Below are 20,971 nucleotides of genomic sequence, written 5' to 3' on the forward strand. Positions count from 1 at the left end.
ACTTCCAGACCCCGCCCATGGCTCCTCTCCAGGGTGCCCACGACGGGACAGGGGCCGCAGAGAAGCGAAGTACGGGCCAGCTGACACCAAGCGCTCAGCCTGGCTCAGAGCCCCTCGCCTGCACTGACCCCCTTAGTCTCGGGGTGGTCTGCACGTGCCCCCTGCTGAGAGGACAGGCACTGCCTCCAGCCTGTGCCCCAAGCCGCCATCTCTCGCTGGGCCGGGGGAGGCGTGGGAGGGTGGGGACTAGGAATCGCAGCAGCTGGGGATCCCGCACGGCCAGCGGCCATCGGCCATCGGCAGGCAGGATGAGGGAGACCCACCCCCAGCAGGGAGCCATGCCCAGTCCATCCTGAGTGTGAAAACGCCAGGGCAAAGCTGCACGCACGGGGCCGAGTGTGGGCTGGGGCAGGTCAGGTGTCACTCAGAGACCCTCCCAGGTGGACTGTCGCCAAGGGCTAACGAGGTTAACAGGACTTACAGGGGCGGTGAGTGTGAATGTGTGTGTACAGGGTCAGGTGACTTTCACTCGGTTCCTGGAAGCCTTTGTGATTTCCGTGTTTGAATTTTTAACAGTACATGGCGTTGTTACGTTAACATAAACACAAGATGACAAAACTATTTTCACTTTAAAGAAAAACAAAGAGAGAAAAAAGGGAAGGAAACTAGTACATGGAGTGCCTAAAAAGCCAGGCCCTGCACCTGCCCAGAGCTGGCTGAGGAATGGCAGGTCCCCAGAAGTCAGTCACCTTTCCTGTCCTCACTCAGTCCCAGATGCCAAACTGGGGACAAGATGTTGGAGACCAAGCATTGGCAGCAGCAGCCACACCGAAGAACGCGGCTCGGCAGGAGATTCAGGGCCAGAGAGCAGGTGCTCGGAGCCCTGCAGGCAAGAAGCGCCAGAACTTCCTCCAGTCCCCCTCGCCGGGAGACTCCGACAGTGAACTGCAAGGGGAACCTCAGGGGGTGAGGCCTGCAGTCTTCCCCAAAGGCCCCCACCAGGGACCTCAGTGTCCCGCACAGAGGCACCTCCACGAGGCCTCTGCCACTGTCTGCGCGTCTGTCAGGGGCCCAGGTAAGCAGAAGAGGGCGGCTGGCCTTTGGCTCTGCCGTGCACCAAACCAGCCTGTGCTGGAGAGCGGACGGGGTCCCCACTGCTGACGTCACGGCTCCGGGCCCCCTCCAGGCCCCCTCTGCCAGCCCTCCCCGGTGCCCAGCACCCTGAGGGCGCCTGCTGCTCAAACCCCATCTGGTGGATTTCTCTCCCCCGCCTTCCTCCGGAGCCTCTGCCTTCAGCTTTCCACTGTTACTCTCAGTCTTGCTTGGTTTTAAATAAACTCATTCACGGCTATAAATCTGGCTCCGATCCCCACCTTAGCTAGATCCCCAAAGTTTCCAATTCGAGACGTTTCTGCGGCCGGTCCCCTGTGAGGGGTCAGCTCCCTCTGTGAGGTCCCGTTAGCCCAGCAGTGACTGGGGTGGGGGGATCCAGTTTCCAAAATGAGGTGCTGGGGCGTCTCATCCACCACCCACAGGGATCAAACGGGATTCACGGCTTCTGAGATCTCCTCTCCAAGAGGCACCCATTACCTGAGCCAGGGGTTCTGACCCTCCCTTCCCCTGCAGCAGCCCAGAGGCAGCCCTCAGGCCCCGGGCCGCTGGCCTCACTGCTGCCCGCCCCCTCCCGGGCAAGGCCCAGGGCTGCTGTCCCAGCCCCAGCCAAGGTCCCAGCAGCTGAGCCTGTGGTGTCACGACAACCGAGCCTCCGAGCACAGGCAGCAGCCCTGGGCTGGGGGTCCGGGCGCGGGCGAAGGCGGCTTGCCCACGCTCGGGTCAGCTGGGCGCGTGGAGCCACACGCCACTCCCCTGTGCAGCGCAGTCACCCGAGCGACATGCCGCCGCCTGCACAGCCACACAGCAGATTTCACTCCCACCCACGCCCCGCCCACCCTCCTCCCACATAGCTCTGGGACTTGAGCACGGATTGAGATGTTTCAGAAAATACAGAAAAGTCAACTTCTATTTCTAGCACAGTGCCTGCACGCCTGCCACTCCGAGCGACGGGGGCCTTGCTCGGGGCACGAGGCCTCGGACGGCAGCTGTAGCTGGTGGCGAAGCCCCCCTCTCCGGTCCTCCTGCCACCCGGAGCGTGGGGTGAGGGACGAGGCTCCCTTTCCTCCTGCTGTGCCGACCGGGCCGATCCCATAGGGAGACTTCGTGGAGCCGCGCAGCGAGCCCAGTGCCCTCAGACACCCGGGCCAGGGCGGCTGGTGCAGGCTCCTCCCCAGTGCGGGCCACCGAGAGGGCACGTGCTCCAGGAGGGAAGGCAGAGAGGAGCGCCAGGGCCACATCCAGGCTGGGGGCCGGCCTGCTCCGTCCACTCTCCAGCTGGTGGGCGGCTGCGGCTGGAGGCAGAGGGGTAGGGAGGGAGGCACCTACCTCCCGGCCCCGACAGGCTCCTCAGCCTGCCCCACCCCCACCCCGCAAAGGCATCTGTGTCTGCTCGAGCTGCATTGGGGAACCTGCCGCTACCCACTGCCTGGTCATGGCCGAGCCCCTCGCAGCTAGAGCAGGAGGGCTGTCAAGGGGCCAAAGCGCGTGTCACTGGTGCCAGCACAGGGCTGGCCCAGCTTCCTGGCCTGCCACACAAATCACTTGGTGACACTCAGCCCGTGGAAGCCTCTGAAGAGCCACCTGGACCCCAGCGGCAGCCCGGGTCCAGTTCGCATGGGCAGGACCCCTCTCTGTTCCCAGATAGCCCTTTGCAGCTCAGAGTCCCCAAGCCAGGGCTGCAGGTCAGAGGCACCAGAATCTCTCAGGCCTGCAACAGATGTGTAACTAACGATCACCCCCGCCCCACAGAGGGAGCCAGCTGAAAGTGTGGCCAATTGCATGCCGGAGACCCTCCAAACTGTTGGCCTGCTCAGACCCCGGGGCTGACGAGCTGCCTGCGCGCCCAGTACACAGGCCCTGCCCAGGAGACTGGGCGGTGCGGTGGCCCCGATCTCAGCAAGTGCCCCTGTCCAGCCCGGCCTTAGGAGCCCACTGCACGGCGCGTCCGGCCTCCACCCAGACGGGAGTGTCAGCCCGACAGCACTGCCTCACTGTGGTCCCCACTCAGCCCTGCCCTCCAGCATGACACTCCCTGGCACAGAGCGTCCCCTCCTGTCGAGGTCTCACCCCAGCGCCTGCTCCCTGCGGCTGGCTTCTCCGAGGGCCTCTGACACCCCCACAACTGCGCAGTCCCTTCTCACAGATGGGGACTGGAAGCCCGAGGGGCTGCTGCCCCACTGGCAGGAAACCGTAATAGTCCTCCTGCCCCCAGCCTGCTCGGGGCTATGCCTGGGGACTGTCACTAAGAGATTCTCTGAGTCCAAAGCAAAGTGTCACGGGCTTGGTCCCCTCCTGCTGCACCAGAACAGGGCAGTGTAGCAGCAAGGCTGGGACACAGCAGCCCCGGCCGGCCGGCCTCCTGTGCAGACCACAGTGACCTAGAAACAAGGGGAAGTCGCGGCTGGACCTCTGAAAGCCGCCCGCCCGTGTGAGACGGTGAGTGTGGCGGGAACTCAGGCGCGCTTCCTGTCCCTGTTGGCTCCCCAGCTGCATGAGACCCCTACAAGTCCGGCCCACTCTCTGAGCCTCCATCTCCCCACCTGGAACCAAAGGTGCTTTCAGATCTGCCCCCCTCATCTGTGTGGCAGGATCTCTGGGAGCCTGGAACCCCCCAGGAGCCCTGGGGCTGCTCAGCCACAGGCCTCAGGAAGTGGCTGGATGAGACACGCGTCACCTCCCAGGACAGAATGTGAAAGCCCAAGTCACCAGGGAGCCCAGGTGCGGGCCCTCCTAGGAGGACTGGGAGGGAGCGGACGTCACGGTGGGTGGGAGCCTCGTGGGACTCGGCACCCGCACACAGTGCCGGGCGGAGCGCCAGCCCTTGCCTCACTGGCCCCTCCCGGACCCCTGCCAGGCTCTGTCCCTGGGGCTCGGCGGAGGTGATGCATGTCCCAAAGGGGTTGAAGCTGGGGTCACAGGACTACCTCCTGGAGCTGAGCCTCCCGGCCGACAGCATCTCACAAACCCTCACGTCGGGACTGTCCTCGGAGCACGCCAGCTCCCGGACGACAGCACAGGCCCAGCCCCCAGGCTCTCCCCCCACCCCGACCCCAGGGCTGAGCAAAGCAGCCCCGGCTTTGGCCCACCAGGTCTGGCTGCCGGGCTCTGATTTAACCCACTGCCCCCCTCCAGGCTGCTCAACAGCCCCACCTGCCCTCAGGAAGGCGCTACCAGCTGCCTCTGAACCCCCCCAGGGCCAGAGCAGACAGTCCTCGGGCCCCCGCACTACTGAGACCAGACACTCGGGGTGTGATGCTGCTCCCATGTCCCTGGGAAGCACCCAAAAGAGTGTCTTCTCGAGGCAGGGGGGGCACAGGAAGGGGCCAGGTCTGCCTAAGCGGCCCCTGCGGAGCCCAGCACCCAGCCGCCGCCCCCAGTCAGGGGTGCATGGCGGGCTCACCACCGGCCTAGGGAGGAAGGTGGGGGGGAGGTGGTGAGGAAGGGGGAGCCAGGTGGGAAGAGGTGGGGTGGGGGGAGAAGGGAGGAGGAAGGAGCAGGGAGGAGGGGGAAGGGAGGCCGACACCCTCACCTGGTGTCCGTGGAGCGTGTAGAGCAGCCGGCCCTCCATGAGGTCCACGATCTTCAGGGTCGAGTCGCTGGAGGCCGTGACCAGGTAGTTCCCCGACGGGTGGAAGGAGAGGCTGTTCACCGCCCCGCTGTGCACTGGGGAGGGACAGCCGTTAGGCGCTGGCTGGGAGGCCCCGGGCACACTGCTGAAGCCTGAGGCTGAGCCACAGGGGCAGCATCGCTCGGAGGGGCCATGGGGACCCCACAAGGACTGCCCAGGACGGCAGTGCGATCCAGGGCAAGAGGAGACTCATCTGAGGGCAGGCAGCGGGAGGCACGGGGCGGTGGAAGCCGTGGCCCCCAGAGGGACAGCGTGGCTCCTGCCCGCGCCATCACAGCCGCAGACCAGAGAGCGCCAACGGGACGCTGTCTCCCACACGGCTGCTTTAGGGAAGCCACGTGGAAACCAGACCCTGGAAGTGCCACTCGATGCCTCCGACCTGCAGGGGACGGTGTGGGGCAGCGAGCAGACAGCTAGGAAGGACATGCTCTCAGGAGAGGTCGGGCCCGGAATCCCGTCCTGGCGTCCCCCCAGTGCACCTGTGGCCTCGAGCCAGCACCCCGACACCCTGAGCTTCTGTCCTGCGAGTTAGGGTGCTATGGGGTCCTCCCAAGCCAAGCCTGCGAGGGCTCTGCAGAGCCCGCCCTCCGGTGTCCCTCTGCGCCGCCCCCAGTGCCCACTGCAACCGCAGGCTCTGCTGTTCCACTCACTCAGCGGCTCCTCCCCGTCCACGGCTGTTCCCCCCCTTTCCCAGTGCAACCCCCACGCCCCGTCCTGGTGTCCCTGGCTCTCCAAGGCCCGGCCACCCCCACCATGGGACCTTTCACCCCTTGTTCCCCACAGATCACCTCCTCAGGGAAGCCTCCCTGAACCCCCATCCGGGCCACCCCCTTGCCTGTCTGGTCAGCGCCCTCTTCACAGCAACTGCTGGACTCGAGACCGGGTCCCCTAAGACCACAGGCTCCACCAGGCAGGAGTGGTGGTGGGTCCTTGGCTCCTGGCTCAGTGCCTGACGCCGCATGGGAGCCCAAAAGCGGTTGCTGAGTGGGTGAGCTGGACCCAGGCAGGCCACATGGGGACAGTAACGTGTGGACCAGCAACATTCTTTGGAAGACCCAGTGCCTTCACGCCCATCACCCCGAGCCTGGTGACGGAACCCAGCAGAGCTAAGATGACTGTGAGCCCTCCAAGCCGGAACTGCCACACTCAGCAAATTCAAAGCTACCCCGTCCTGGCCCTGGGAGGCCACTGGCAGGACCCACCGCTGGGCCAGTGAACACGTGCAGCACGGATTGGCCTCAGCAGAGGCCCCGGGGCCCACGGAGCCTCAGACACCAGCCCAGCTGGCGTGCTGATGCGCCTAGGGGTGTGAAAACGGAGCCCAAGCACATCAGGGAGGCAGCCAGGGCTTCACATTCACGTCTGGACACTGTCTAACTCAAGGCTGGGCGGGAAGGGGCCGCAGCCTTAGTGCTGAGCAAAACTGGGGGCAGGGAGAGCAGAGAAATAGAGCCACAGCCGACCCCAGGCAGGGACCAAAGAGGCACCAGCCACAGGCGGTAGCAAAAAAAGTATCAGCAACACAGAGTGAGACTGTCACTACCCACGTGTGGAGGGACAGCCGCTGCACAGCTGCTTTAAAACCCTCTGTGACCATCCCTGGGGCAGGATGTGGGCCTGGGGGTCTGCAGGGCCCAGGGGACAGAGAACCTGGGACGTTGGGTTGTGGCCGGAGCCTCAGATGAGGGCCAAGCCCCCTCCACAGGCCTGAGCAGGCCAACGACAAGAATCAACACGGAGCCCGGTGTGGGATGGTGGACAGACACCAGACTCGGGGGCCCTGAGCTGGAGATCCAGAGTCACAGGTTCCGCTGCGGGACCGTGGGCAAGCCTCAAACCAGCCCACCCTGAGGCAGGGAGCAGGCCTGCCGCACTGACCACCCAGGGCCACCACTGGCTCACGGACCTGCACGCGCTTGGAAGCCACAGCGCAGCACACTGTGGACCTGGGGCGGGGGCTGCTGCGCAGATGTCGGAACAGCCTTCATGTGGGCTCAGAGCATATGGGGCCCAAGCCACCCCCGCGGGGACAGGCACTCTGGGGCGCCACGGCCCCCCGCCTCCCTGCTGAACTGGGAGATCAGAGCTGCTCCCCTCAGTGACTGGCCAGAGCCAATCAACCCTGCCTGGGACAAAGGGCACCAGCTGCCTGCTGTAGCCCAAAGTGACTCCAACCACCCCCCTATCCCCGGACCAGGAAGTACCCCCCACGGAGCATGACCGTGGGCGGCTGGCCGCACACCACAGTATTGTGAACCCAATCCTCTCAGAGGAGCCCAATAAGCTCACACACCCAGAGCCCATGCAGGGGTGCCTGGTGGTCACCCAGCATCACCACAGGAAACACTGGGTGTTCCCGTGCCCTTAAACACTCTCCCTGGGCTTCCTGGAGATCAGGGACAGGAAACTGCTCAGGTGTCTGCTGCCAGAGGGCTGGGAGCCCTTCTTGGGGAATCAGCCTCCAAACAGATGCCCCTGGCCCCGGGGTGGGGAGAGCGTCTCAGGAAGAAGGCTCTACACGGAGCTCCCCAGGGGCTGCGGGGCCGGGGCAGGCCGGCTGGGTCCCTCCAGCAGCGAGGTGGCTGTGTGCCCTGCAACCCACAGGCTCTCCTGGAGCGCCCGAGGGCAGCGCAGGGTGATGGGATGCATTTGCTGCCCCGTGAACACCCACCATGTACCCGGCTTTGGGCAGGGAGCTCCGAGGGAACGTGGGTGTTTCCGGGGTGCCTCTGATCTACACTAGGGGTGGCTTCGAAACAAGATGCAGGCTCGCTGAGCGCCTCTGCCACAGAGGAAAGGACAGCAGCGAAAGCAGAGCCTCAGGTCTGCTCAGGCCCCAGCCCCACCGTCACTGACCCCCAGCCCCACCGTCAAGCCTGCTCCCTCCGGAACCCCAGGGACCTCTCTGCAGTGCCCACCACTCCCCTCGAGTGCTCTGCGTCACCCCGCCTGACCACCGTCTGCACGAGACCCCGCACTCCTTCGTGTCCTGGCTCTGCCCTCCTCAGCCCTCCCATGCTGGACCTTTGTCTTCCATGGTCCCTCCAGTGCAGGGACCCAGGATGTGGCCTCAGCCCTTTTCATGCCCTAGATCCCTGGGCCCAGCCAGCCCCTCCCCCCCACGGCCCCAGCCTCTGCCTCTGGACACAAAAACCCACGCCCTGGGCCTGACCCTGCTCCCCTCTCTCGCAGACATCGGGCAGGGACAGCCCACGCGCCGGTCCCCCTGGCTCACAGCTTCCTTCCCGGGCTGCTCTCGGCACTGACGCCCTCATCCCTTTGCTCTGTGAGTGGCAGCCGGTCCCAGCACTGCCAGCCAGGCTGTATCTTTGGAAGCCGGGCCAGAGCATGGCATTCAAGGCCCTCCCCAATGGGTATCTGCTGCTGCACCCCCCCAGCGCCGGGCCAGTTCCCAACTCATTGGAGTGGGCCTGGTCCCTCCAGCCACGCCCCCGGCACTGTCTTGTGATCCTCAGAAACCCCGTAAAGAAGACACTATCACCATCCCCTTCACAGACAGGGGACGGCTGCGCTCCTGACCCCTGCGCGGCCCCATCTCCACTGTCCCGGCTCTTCCTTCTGACACCCGCGCCTCCTGCGCCGCTCCCCCTCCCCGATCTCCAGTTCAGGCCTGGAGCAGAAGAGAGGCCTCTAGGGCTGGCGGGGAGGCGACGGATGGTCTCCAACTAGAGAGCAGACAGCACAGCAGTCTGTTCCAGAAGCCTCTGAAAGACACAAGTCAGTGACAAACCCCCGGGCTCCGGGAGGAGAGACCCGGCTCTTGCGGCCGCCCTCTGCCACCTGGCGGGGGCGTCGGGTACTGCAGGCTGGCCTTGCCGGACCCCGGGCCTTCTGAGCCCAGACTGCGGCTCAGCATCCTTGTCAACGTCACTCACACTGCACCCGGCTCCCGTTTGGTGCCAGGCGCTCTCCTCAGTTCAACATCCTCCCCACACCACCCGTGAGACAGCCCTGACACTGTCCCAGGAAGCCCAGAGGGGTCAAGCAACCCACTGATGTCACACAGCCAGGGACACTGAAGCCGGCTGCAGGGCCCACCCTCCACCATGTGCTTTTCAAGGCCACCTGCTCCCCCTTCGTGGGAGGCCTGTCACTCTGGTTACCCTAAGAAAGTGCTGTCCTCAAGCACCCCAGGCCCCACATCTCTGTTCAGACACATCCTTCCTGTTTTCAGGTGTGAATTTCGGAAGTGAGCCCATAAACTTTAAACTCAGTCCCAAGTCAACGACCACAGCTCTCCTAACAACCAGCTCTGCCCGGCCCCTGCCCCGGCCCTGCCTACAGGCCTGCCAGCCCGCTCTGCCTCCTGCCCAGCTGCCAGGTCCTCCCACGGCCCCAGACCACAGCTGGTGACTCGTGGCACTGCCCAGTCACACCTGCTCTCAGACCAGCTGCACACCCAACACCTCTGGCTCTCCCATCCGGGTCTCACTGAGTCGGCCCCGACCTGCGCCTGACTCCACCCACCTGCCCACCTTGACCACCCACCTGCCCACCTCAACCGCCCACTGCCCTGCCCTCCAAGCGCAGCAATTAAATACGGGACCCAGCCCGGGCTGGCTCCTGAGCCCGGGCCTAAGCTAAATGGACCCTCTATGTGGCTCACGGCTCCACACTGGGACCACCAGCAGCCAATGTCCACCAACACTGACCCCTTCTGACAGGCCTGTCCCCTTCACAGGTCAAGGGTTGTCACCTTGGCCCTGGAGGACAGAGACTCCATTACAGGGAAGGCAAGTGGTGCGGGCAGCCCCTGAGAGGTGCCTCTCAAGAGGAGCCCTGGTCAGAGGCCCATCGTGGGCTCCCATCCGGCCCCATAGTGTGCACGCAAATCTGCCCCTCGTAAGTGGCACCAAGGGCTGAGTGGCGCCCGGGAGCAAGGCTCCAAGCAGGACAGCCATGCACAGACTCCAGCGCCTGGAGACCCAACAGACCTGGGGGTCCTCCCTGCCGACCTGGGCTCTTCCCCCTGACCAGGACTGCCATCGGGCCGAGTTAAGCCCTCGGCGACAGGCCCGACACCGGCACCACAGTCCCAGCGCGGCTACTCGCGGACACTCACGCTGATAATGCTGCAGGAGCCGGTGGGTCCGCACATCCCAGAGCTTCACCGTGTTGTCCATGCCGGCAGCAGCGATGCACGTGCCGCTGGGGTGGAAGTCCACGTAGGTGACAAAGCTGGAGAGACAGGGCCGCCATGTGTGCAGGAGCTCGGCACTGGCTCAGCACAGACCCGACACCCAGCACCGTCCCCGCCCTGCCTTGGGTCCCACTGTCCCCGAATGCTCCCTCACTCCCTGTCTCTACAGCAGGTGGCCGGAGGAGAGCAAGGAGGAGCAGGTGACAGAGTGGCTGCAGTGACCTGAGCTGGGCTCACCAGAAAGCATCAAGGTCTAAATACAAGTAGAGAAAGCGGTCTTCAGACCAAAGGTCGGCCGCTGCTCGGGACTTTCAGCCCCGCGACTGGAGGCAGGCAGCCCTGCCCGCTGGGACCCAGACTCCACGGGCCAGCAGGGCCCCGGGGCCTCAGCGTCCCCATGCGGGACACGCAGGCCAGCACGCTGGCCAGGTCTCAGGAGGGGCACTGACTGAGGGGGCAGAAACTGGGGTTCATCTAGGAACCCAGGACAGGGAGCCCCTGCGCAGAGCAGGCCCCCTCACGGATGACTCGGCAGTGTGAGCAGCCACCACCCGCTCCAAGGCCGAGGACCCTTTCACTTATAAAGCCCCCACCGCAGATGACACACCAGTGCTCCCTGGGGGTCTGGGTTCAGCTGCTTTCAGACAGACCTGCCCCAACTCTGAGCCCCAGAAGGAAAGGGAAGAGAGACGCTCCAAGAACTACATGCCTTGGGGTCACGTGCACCCTCGCCGGTGGGGGTGGGGAAGAGGCTGCACCCGCCAGCCGCACAGGGGAAGATGGGGACCTGGAGCAGCAGAGCCATGGCTGTGGCCCCTGCCGCCCCCACATCAGGCACGGGATGGTCTGGGGACTCACCTGCCGTGCTCGCAGTACGAGTGGACACACTCCCGACTGGCCTTGTCCCACAGCTTGACGGTCTTGTCATCGCTGGCGGACACGATGAGCCGCCCGTCGGGGGAGAACCTAGATCAGGCAGGGCACAGTCGCACCGCAGACCGGCAGATGTCACGGGCGCCACCCACTGCCTCGCAGCCCCTGCCTACGGTGCCACTGCCGGCGCCCGATCGGCACGCCCTGCTCTGAGCCGGCGGCCCGCGAGCTGTAGCGGGCACGGGAGGCCCCCGCCACCACACGGGGCGCGCAGCGGTGCTCGGCTGAGTGCTGGCGCTGTTTCGCACTGAGGTCAGAGGGGTCAGCGACACACAGCTACCACCACGGTGAAGGTCCTGGGGCCCCGCAACCGAAGGCCAGCGCAGGCTTGACACCTGCCTTTGGGCCTGGCCCCTGCGGTTCTCAGGGGCCTGATGGAGAGGCCTCTCGGAGCAATCAGGGACCTCCCAGGACAAAGCGACGGGCGCCGCGGAGAACAAGTAACTGCACGGGGGCCGCAGGTAACAGCCACGGTCCCCGACCTCTGATTCCCATGGTGTCCAGTGTCCCCAGACTCCCCCAACCTCTTCCACTGGAGCGGAGACTCAACAGGGGAGGCCTGTGTCCCAGGGACAGAGACAGCTGGAAGCAGGCACGTCTGTGTCTGCAATTCACAGACCTTGAGAGGCCCTTAGGGTCAGCCGCTCCCCACGGCCCTGCCCTACACCCAGGGGGGGCCCTGCCTCCGGACCACCCTCTCAGAAGCCTGGGCCCCAGCTGGCAGTCCTGGGGCAGAACAGCCCCAAGGGGAGAGGACAAGCCTCAGTGCCGGAGACTCAGGCCCCGCACTGCCACTGCCGCTGGCCCGCCCTGAGCCGCGGTCTGCTCGCCCACAAAATGGGAGCGACCAGCGGGGAACAGGGACCTGATCGCTGCGGCTCCCACTCACCAGTGGCCCTGATGTGTCAGCCCGGGCTGCGTCAGCACACGTCGGTCACCGTGGCTGGCAAGGGGACACCTGACTAGCCATGCATCAGCCCAGTGAAGCTTCTCAACCGCTCACAATGGCAGAGCTATTACTGTCCCCTGGGCCGGGGCAGGGGCCCAGCAAGCACAAGGAGCTCCGCCTGGCCCAGGCTCATGGTGCTGGCGCCCGGCAGCCCTCCAAGGGTCGGGCAGGACGCTCACCTAGCACAGCGGACCCAGTTGATGTGCTGGCTCAAGGAGAACAGGAATTTCTGGCGATGCGTTGACCACACCTTGACGGTCTTGTCATCAGAGGCCGTCACAAGGGACTGGCCATCGCTGCAGAAATGGACGCTCCTCACGGTGGCCGTGTGGGCACGAAACACAGTGGACTCACCTTTGCTGTGGGGACAGGTGGCCAGATTCGGTGACACGAGGGCCATGAGCACAGTGACGCTCTCCTGTCCCTGAGAGCCTCTCCCCAAGTCCATCCAGGCCTGAGCATTAAGAGCCTCCCCAAAGGGGAGCACCCCCACGTCACCCACACGTGGGTGGCAGCGGTCAAGTCCCTTCCACGATGGCTGGGGTCAACCCTGAAGTCCTCTCCCAAGCCTGATGGGAGGGCCCCCACTGAAGCCTCAGCTTCTGATGGAACCTCCTGAGGAGTGGGGGAGATGTCCCACTGTGACCAGTCCAGAGCCAGGTGGGGACAGTACCTGCACCGAGGGCCTCGGACTCAGATAAGCCCCTCCAAGTCTGTGACTCACACATTGGGTACCCAGATGCGGACAGTCTTGTCGCGAGAACCCGAGGCAAGCAGGTGTCCGGTGGGGGAGAAGTTCACAGAGGTGACGGCGTCCTTGTGGCCCGTGAAGCGGTAGGCACGTGACTGGGGCTTCATGTGCCAGACCATGAGGCACGAGTCCATGGAGCCGCTGGCTGGGGAGAGCAGGAACGCCATGACCCTGGCTCTAGCAGGCCTCCAGTCTCCCCCAGGACTGTGGGGTGACAGGGGCGGGAGGAGCAGCTCCCCTTTCCACACGGGGACAGGCTATGCCCCCAGCAAATGCTGACCAGGAGCTTGGAGCTGGGCCACGGGGGAACCAACCAGACCACGAGATGCCCTTCACGGCCAGCCCTGGGCCACAACCCAGGGACCTCGGGAAAACTCCCCCACCGGGTCCCAGGGCTCCCACACCCTGAGGGCCCTGCAGAGCAAGTCCTCCCGACTCAGTGGGCCTTTCACCACTCGGAAGCCCAGAGGAGGTCCCCAAAATGGACACAACAGATTTTAGTTTCCTGCTCATCGTAAGTGACGACAGGCCAGCAGCCTCCGGCAGGGGACCCTGACCGTAAGATGAAGGAGGAGTGTTGCCCACAGAAACAAGGACACACAGCCATGACAGCTGTGTATGAACCCTGAGCAGTCAAGCTGGGGGGCACTGAGGGTACAAGTGCAGCACAAGGACAGCGGGGGCGGGGAGCACCGGGCCCTGCCCCCATCCCCCTCCCTGGTAGGCATCTCCAGCTGGCTGCAGCCCATAGTGCTGCAGACAGCAGAATCAGGGGGGACCGAGGGAAAGGACCAAGGGCTGGCTGGGTGTCCAGGGAAAACCCTCAAAGGCAGTGTCGACTCTGGAAGGCCCCCAACCTCTTTGAACCCCCCCCTGCCCCCCCCCCCCCCCATGCAGAAGGGAGCTCACACAGCCCGGAAGCAGGAGGCAGGTCCCGGCAGAGTGTGTGGGTCCTCACGGGGCCCCATGCCCCCAGGCCACACCTCCCAGGCGGACACTTGGCCTTCTCAGCTCAGAACGTAGCGCCGAGGACACGGCGCCTCCTCTTACCCAGCTGCTTCGTGTTGAGGTTAAAGTCCACGCAGGTAACTGCATCTCGGTGGCCCTTAAAATGCCTCTCCAGCGAGGGGTCCTCCTGGGGAAGACAGGGCCACACGTGTGACAGCTGGGTGAGGAAGAGGCCTTCCCGGGGCCAGGGCCCTTCCTGGAACAGCCAGGAGGGCCTAAGAAATGCCCACAGCATGATCCCACTAGAAGACGTCAGAACTAATAAACAAGGTCAGCGAGGCTGTAGGGTACAAAATCAATACACAGTAATCGATTGTACGCCAGCAATGAACAAGCTGAAAAAAGGCAGGTAAAAATTCCATTCATGATATGTCAAAAAACGCAAAATAGGGATAACTTAACAAAGGAAGTACATGATGTATCCAGTGAAAACTACAAAAAAAAGAAATCACTGAAAAAATTTAAAAAGAATTAGCTCAGTGGAAAGACATCCCATATTCATAGTTTGGAAAACCTGACACTTTTAAGGTACAATGCTCCCCAAATTGTTCTACACATCAACCTAATTCCCTAAGAAAATCCCAGGTGCCTCTTTTCTTTTTTTTGCAGCGAATGTGAGAGTCAGAATAAACAAAAGCTTTAAAAAAATTTTTTTAAAAGAAGAAAAATCAGCCCCTGTAGAAAATAGCCTGGCAGCTCCTCAAATAATTAAAACAGACTTCTTTATCAAATGACCCAGGAATTCAAAGTAAATACCTCAAAGAATTGGAAACACATCCAAACAAAAACCTGTACACAAATGTTCACAGCAGTAACAGTTTAAGCCAAAAAGAGGACGAACCTAATGCCCTCAATGGGCGAACGATCACCAAAATGTGGTCTGCCTGTTTGATGTGGTATTTTTCAGCCATGAAGCTCTGACACACGCTATAACATGGATGAACCTTGAAAACACATAACTAGTGCAAGAAGCCAACAAACACGGCCACGTTTTGTCTGATTCCATTTATACAAAACGTCCCAAATAGGCAAATCTATAGGGACAGGAAATAGATCGGTGTTTGCCAGGAGCTGGGGAAGAGCGAGAAACAGGAAGGAAGGGGAGTGACTGCGTAACGGGTTTCTCTGGGGCGAAAAGAATGTTCTGGGAGTCGCCCTGGCTGGTGTGGCGCGCACGCGTCAGGGCACACGCCTGGGTGGCGGGCCAGGCCCCGACCCATGTTTCTCTCACATGTTGATGCTTCTCTCCGCTTCCTCCCTCCGCCCCCTCCGCCCCGCATACAAAAAATCTTTTTAAAAAAATGTTCCCGGACTAGATAGTGAGGATTGCTGCATAATGCCATGAAGTTACTAAAAAGCACTGATGTTCACAATTTAAAATGGTGAGTTTTATGGTATGTGACTAATGGCGCAATAGTTTGTTTTTATTAACTGAAGAAGAGAAAATGGGGGCGTTCCAGCGCCCCTCATCTCAGGAACCACATCCCACCGGCTCAGCCCCACTGGCTGGTGAACCCAAGGCTGGCCCCGGAGAGGCGCCTGGTGGCCTCGCCCAATTCCACGCCCCCGAGCTTCCGAGAAGGCCCACGTGGAGCGAAAGCTCCAGACCCTCTCCAGCCAACGGCAGCCCCCGTCTCAGCGCGTGAGGACCCCGATCTCCACCTGCAAACATCTCCCCCAGCCCCGAATTCAGACACCTCCGAGAAGCATTTTGGGCGCACCAGGGGGCCAGCAAGGCCACTGCCACCCTACAGAGCTGTAACCAGAACTGAGGTCCCCATGGCGGGCGCCCAGCCCCACCCCCAACACACCTGCCTGGGTCTCCCCTTCCACCCGAGGGAGTGGCAGCTGGGGGAGGGCCCCCATCAGAGCAGCAACCGCCCCTCCTGAGGCTCTTGAAAGAATAAGAAGACAGTGGCCACCTCTGGGCTCCGTGGGCCGCGGCGATTCAGCGCCACCCCTGAGCAGGGCAGCCCTGAAACCCCCCAACACGCTCTGCCCCGGCCGCACGGGCTCTGTGCTTCGTCCTCCCCAAGGATGGTTTCTATACTGGGGGTGGGGAGTGTCTCGTGGGAAGGGGCCTGGATTACAGGTCCAAGTGCTGGGTCCTAGTTTGGGCCCTCGGCTCAACTGTCCGGACGCCTCAAGGGGCCGAAAGGTCACCACGCAGCCTCCCGGACCCAGCGCAGGCAGCAGGCCGGGCACGTTCGAAACTACCTTTCCGAACAAGGGCTGTGGCGTGATCCCTGGGGCGCCCACGAGGTGCGCGACGCAGCGCCCCCTGCACCCACGGGAGACTGGGACCGAGAGGGCGGGCTCGGAACCCGGAGTCGCACCCGCCCCTCGCAGCCCGCGGCCAGGTGTCCGCCGGCCCGTTGGGAGACGGAGGTACCCACTTACCGGGCAGGGCGCGGCCATGGTGGGGCCGGGAGCGCCCAAAGCGCCGGAGGAACCGTAGAAGGCAGCGGCTGAAGCCGTTGCGGCGCTTTCAGTTTCCGCGCCCCCAACCGCCGCCAATAGCAACGCGGGTCGCGTCCCCGCGCCCCGCCCACCGCTATTAAAGGAGACGCAGCGCCGTGGCTATTTGCTCCGCGGCCGGAAGCAGAGCTGTAGGGCCGGCACCAAGATCTTCGCTCCCACCTTCGGCAGGCCAGGCAGCCTACGGACTGCGCCGCCAAAGACCTCTGTCCGCCGTCACGCATCCCCCCTGAGAATTTAAAAAGCACTGGATGCGCGGTTCGCCCCACCCGCCCGTAGTTTGGTTACCGAGACGGCGAGCACGGCCTTCTGGGAAATGCAGTTCCAAGAAGGGCGCCACCTTCCGTCTGGATGAAGCTAGAACTACATTTCCCAAGATGCCTTGAGGGAGAGGGATTGAGCGCTCCGGGATCAACCACCCCCGGGGAAAGAAGAATCCCGGAAGTGGGTCGTATATTTGTCTTTTTGAAGCGCTCTGTGGGCTTGGTTTTCGTTCAGCACCTTATAAAGAGCCGATTCTTCGCTCCTCGGCACTTCTTAAATGTCTCGCCCCCGCAAACGCGCTTAAAATAGTGCCGATTAAGAAAAACAAAAAACCACTAGTCACCCTGTTTGGTGCGGCCGGCTCAGTTGGTGGGATTCGTCCGCGGCGAAGCCAGGGGTCCTGAGTTCGATCCCGGTCAGGGCACATACCTGGGCTGTGGGTTTGTCCCGGGTCGGGGCGCCTAGGAGAGGCAGCCGATGGATGTTTCTCACATCAGTGGGGCCCTCCCTCTCTTTTCCTTCCTTTCCCCTCTCTCTGAAAGTAAAATAAAAAATAGAAAAAAAACTAGTTGCTTGGAACCACGTGCGCGGAGCGGAGAAACCTAGGTGCTGTTCTCAGTTTTCCTTCGTGTGTGACTTAGGGGAAAAGTACCCCCTGCTCTGTGGGCCTCGGTTTCCCCTTTTGTAATAACACTGAGTGGGGTGCAGCCTGAGCCCCGCCAAACCCCTGTAAATGAATTTCAGGCTTAAAAGGGAAGGCGACAATCCAGGGGCCTGGCCACCAGAGGCCGTTGCTGCCCACTCTTCCGTGGGAAGGCCCAGGCTCTCCAGACGGCTCTATTGGCACCTTCCCAACCTGGGACTGACCCGGACCGGATGTTTCGCAAGATCCAACGAACTTCTGTAGACAAGAGAATGTCCAGCCTGTAGGAAAGTTGTGTGAGTTCATCTGAGCCAGAAGTTTGAGGACATGCCTGGCAGCAAAATCTCAACGGACTGAGAAAATGCTGGGAAAATGGCGGCACTGCAGCTCCCTCTACCCATTAGACTCAGAGGAGAACTGAGGAGGATTCCATGAAACCCGTTAGTGGTAGGGTTACAGAAGCGGGAGAAAGCAGAGTGGGGAAATCTCTCGGACTGGATACAACGCAAGACGGAGAAACGCTCCTTTCACACTGGTGGGTACAGGACAGTTAATGAACATTCACAGTAACGAGAGATGGTGTGCAGGCAACAAGGTAACGGTGAGGGTGGTCCTGTGCCCTGGTACCTGCGCCTATGCCCTCCAGAGGTCTAGAAAAGAAAACTACGTGACATTTCAAAGGGATGTTGCCCTGGGTGCATAAGAGCAATGGACAGGTTCACTTAAGGTCAAGGTTGAGCCTGCTCAGGAAGCTATAGGCCTGGGACGTGACTACCTGCCATGGCCTGCTCACTTGGCAATTTATGGTCAGACCATCCTGTGTGGTTACTTTTAGTCTCTGAACTTTTGAGCACTTCCACAGAGCCCCAGATAGCTTGTCGGGTTTATGGCAGAGCCCTTTTTTATGTTCACACCTCCGTCATCTCTCCTGGGCAGGCTGGCTTGGCCCTGCCCCGACACTGATTACGATCTGGCCAGCCCCTGAGGTTTCTAACTGCATCTGAGACCTACGATGTAGTGCTGGACCTGCAAACCAGAGCCTGATTCAAGAGGCTCAGAAACCAGCGCCTGCAGGGAGCTGGAATGTGGGGGAACAGGTCTCTCCTTTGGACCTCGAAGGTCTAGGGCCAGACACAAGAAGCAGAGCTACATCTTATCCATTCTTCACTGTGATCTGCTATAGAATTGGCTCCTTTGTGTTAGAAATGGTCCAGCCCCTTTAACTTAGATGCTATGAAATTCTCCTGGAAACAAGTATAGTATTACTCACACCCTGAAATTGTTCAACACTTTTCAAAGAATGACTTTCAGGCCATGGAACACCGATGGTCTATGGTACCTTGTAATTTACAGAACTGAATGTAGAGAAATCCTTCTGCAAAACGATTTTTGTATGTCAGGTTTGCTCAAAGCAAGAGGCACTGGAAGATTTTACTCATCCTGCCTTGTCTTTTCAGGTCCCACTATCTTCCATCCTTACTCATCAGGCAGGAGGAGCAGGGGCTGCCTCACCCTCTCTTGCACATTCATCCTCCAAAAAAATGCAATGAGTCAGCTCTGCCAACATCACACAGACAACCCAGGACCCGCCACGGGCACAACCTGCGTCAGCCAAGATCGGTGCCTCTACTTTCCGACTGAGCAGCCCCTACCCGCCATCAGATAGCACTCCATTTCTGACTGGGACCTCCATGTTGGGGGGCTTGATGTTGGAGGAACCTCAGTGTTGGGGGGACCGCCATGTTGACAGCTGTCGGAAGACAGCGTCTTTTTTAAGCCCTTTTGTGGCAAGGGTGTCTCCGTCCTGGTACGAAGTCCACCGACAGGCCCCGCTATGAGGACCTCCTTCCCTGTCACCGCTCCCAGACCCCCCGCCCACCCAAGGACCAAGAGGATGGGGCAGAGAGAGAAGGAGGAAAGGTGGAAAGGCGGGGATGACACCCACCCACATATCCCAGCCCAGCCTGTGTCTGGAAAACCCCATCAACACTGTCAGTCTGCACTACACCTACGCACGGCAGGGCAGCTCACACTGGTCCCAGGGTCAGGCGGGTCCACAGGTGAGACCAGGCCCTGCCTCCTCTGGGTTGGGCGATCGAGCAGGAGTCACGCCACCTCTCCGAGTCCCCGTGTCCCCAGGTTTAAGGCAATCATAATAATCCTGCCGCAGCTGGGGAGGGAGGATTTCATGAGTTATTACTTCATGTCAGAGCCTGATGCGAAGCTGCCCCTTAACCCACGTGACTTCTTACTCGCCCTCAGTCATACCACGCACCTCCCAGCCTCTGCTCCCACCACCTCCCCTCCCGCCACCCACCCCGGCTCTCCCTGCTCCAGCCACGTTAGCCTGCCTGCTGTTCTTTGAACAAGAATGTGCCAAACACTCGTCTCCGGATCCTGCACTGGCTACTGTCCCAGTGTCCTCTCAGCTCAACCCATCGCTGCCGTCAGGACATACAGCCTCTCAGTGTAGCCCTCCCTGACCACCCCACCGGAAATTCCATCCGCCTTCCCCTCACCTGCTTGCTTTCCTTTTTATGGTGTATTACTTTTTTTGTTTTTTTGGTTTGATTTTTTAAAAGATTTTATTTATTTATTTTTAGAGAGAGGGGAAGGGAGGGAGAAAGAGGGAGAGAAACATCATTGATTGCTGCCTCTCATACACGCCCCAAATGGAGACCGAGCCTGTCACCCGGGCGTGGGCGCCGACTGGGAATAAACCAGTGACCTTTCAGTTTGCAGGATGATGCCCTACCCACCGAGCAGCGCCAGCCAGGGCTCCCTGCTTTATTTCCCACTGGCGCATTATCACCATCTGACACACGGCACCTATTGGTTCATCGTCTTCTCCCTGAGAATGTCAGCTCTGGGGAGCAGATGTGACCATACTGTCGCACCCAGTGCAGGGCCCGGACAGAGTGGGAGCACAATAAATATTTGCCAAATAAATAAATGAATCACAGGATTGCTCATAGATTGCAGTGGAGTCTGTGGCAGGCAGGACCTGTTCTCAGCTGGAGAGAAGGGAAGGGGATTAGTCAGGAAAAGCTCCTCTGTGGGAGCAGAGAGATCTGAGCTTGGGAGCACAAGGAGGGTGCAGGCTGGTGGGAGGGGAGGGGACGGACGGCGCCAATGCAGGGAGCCGGCGGGAAGTGAAGCTGGAGCCGGGGAAGCCTGCACACTGGAAGTCTTTAGGAGCGAGCAGGGTAGACCCCCAGCGGGGAGGGGGTCTCCCGTTAGGTTAGTGTGTATGTGGGGGTGTGCTGGAGGGGGCCAGGGGGTGGAGCCAAGGGAGGAGGTAACAGGCGAGGGGGTCTGCTGGGGAGAGGGTGGGGCTGGGCAGACCTGGGTTCCCATCCCAGGGGCAGCACTGATTTGCTGCGTAACTGGGGGCGAGAGCTTAACCCACTGAGCCTACATCCTCATGTGACATGGAGACCATGTGGGATCACGAGAGAAGCTTGGTGTGTTAGCCTCCTGGGGCTGCTGGAGCAAAGTACCACCCACGGGTGGCTTGAGTTTATTCATAACGCGAGTTTATTCACTCACAGGTCTGGCGGCCAAAAGTAGAGGACAAGTGTTGGCAGGGCCGTTCTCCCCCTGAAGCATCTAGGGGAGGACCCTCCCTTGCCTCTTCCGGCTCCTGGTGGCCCCTGGGCTCCTTGGCTTGTGGCCGGATGGCTCTAGCCTATGCCGCCTTCTCTACATGCCTCTGTGCCCAACTTTCCCTCATTTTAACTTGGTTACATATGCAAAGACCCTAGTTCCGAATAAGGTCACATTCACAAGCAGGACCTCCCGCTATCTTTTCAGAGGAGGAAAGGAACCCTAGGGCACAGGGCTGCTGTGAGGGTTAAAGCGCAGGCCTGGCACATGGTACGCTCTCAATAAACTGTCGCTTTAGAAAGAAAGGCAGGGCCCCGGGTGGCTCAGTTGGTTGGAGCATCGCCCTCGCACCAAAATGTTGCATGTTCGATTCCTGATCGGGGCATGTACCTGGGTTGTGGGTTTGATCCTCAGTCGGGTTGTGTACCAATCTGTTT

The 20,971-nt window shown here is 61.3% G+C and overlaps 1 protein-coding gene across 1 annotated transcript in view; it reads right to left on the reverse strand.

Annotated features, from left to right (window-relative positions):
• Positions 1 to 18,944, reverse strand: part of POC1A (POC1 centriolar protein A) — a 45,810-nt gene extending 26,866 nt beyond the window's left edge. The window contains exons 1-9 of the mRNA XM_090284853.1: positions 18,268 to 18,944; positions 16,715 to 16,820; positions 15,944 to 16,250; positions 13,586 to 13,670; positions 12,509 to 12,680; positions 11,964 to 12,143; positions 10,761 to 10,868; positions 9,825 to 9,940; positions 4,643 to 4,776 (exon numbers count right to left, since the gene is read on the reverse strand). Of these exons, the coding sequence (XP_090140979.1) occupies positions 4,643 to 4,776; positions 9,825 to 9,940; positions 10,761 to 10,868; positions 11,964 to 12,143; positions 12,509 to 12,680; positions 13,586 to 13,670; positions 15,944 to 15,961 (813 nt within the window). The 5' untranslated portion in view covers positions 15,962 to 16,250; positions 16,715 to 16,820; positions 18,268 to 18,944. The remainder of the gene's footprint in view (positions 1 to 4,642; positions 4,777 to 9,824; positions 9,941 to 10,760; positions 10,869 to 11,963; positions 12,144 to 12,508; positions 12,681 to 13,585; positions 13,671 to 15,943; positions 16,251 to 16,714; positions 16,821 to 18,267) is intronic.
• Positions 18,945 to 20,971: the final 2,027 nt, after the last annotated feature.

This window comes from Furipterus horrens, unplaced genomic scaffold, assembly GCF_987537825.1.
Source record: "Furipterus horrens unplaced genomic scaffold, mFurHor1.1.pri manual_scaffold_7, whole genome shotgun sequence".
Lineage (NCBI taxonomy): Eukaryota > Metazoa > Chordata > Mammalia > Chiroptera > Furipteridae > Furipterus > Furipterus horrens.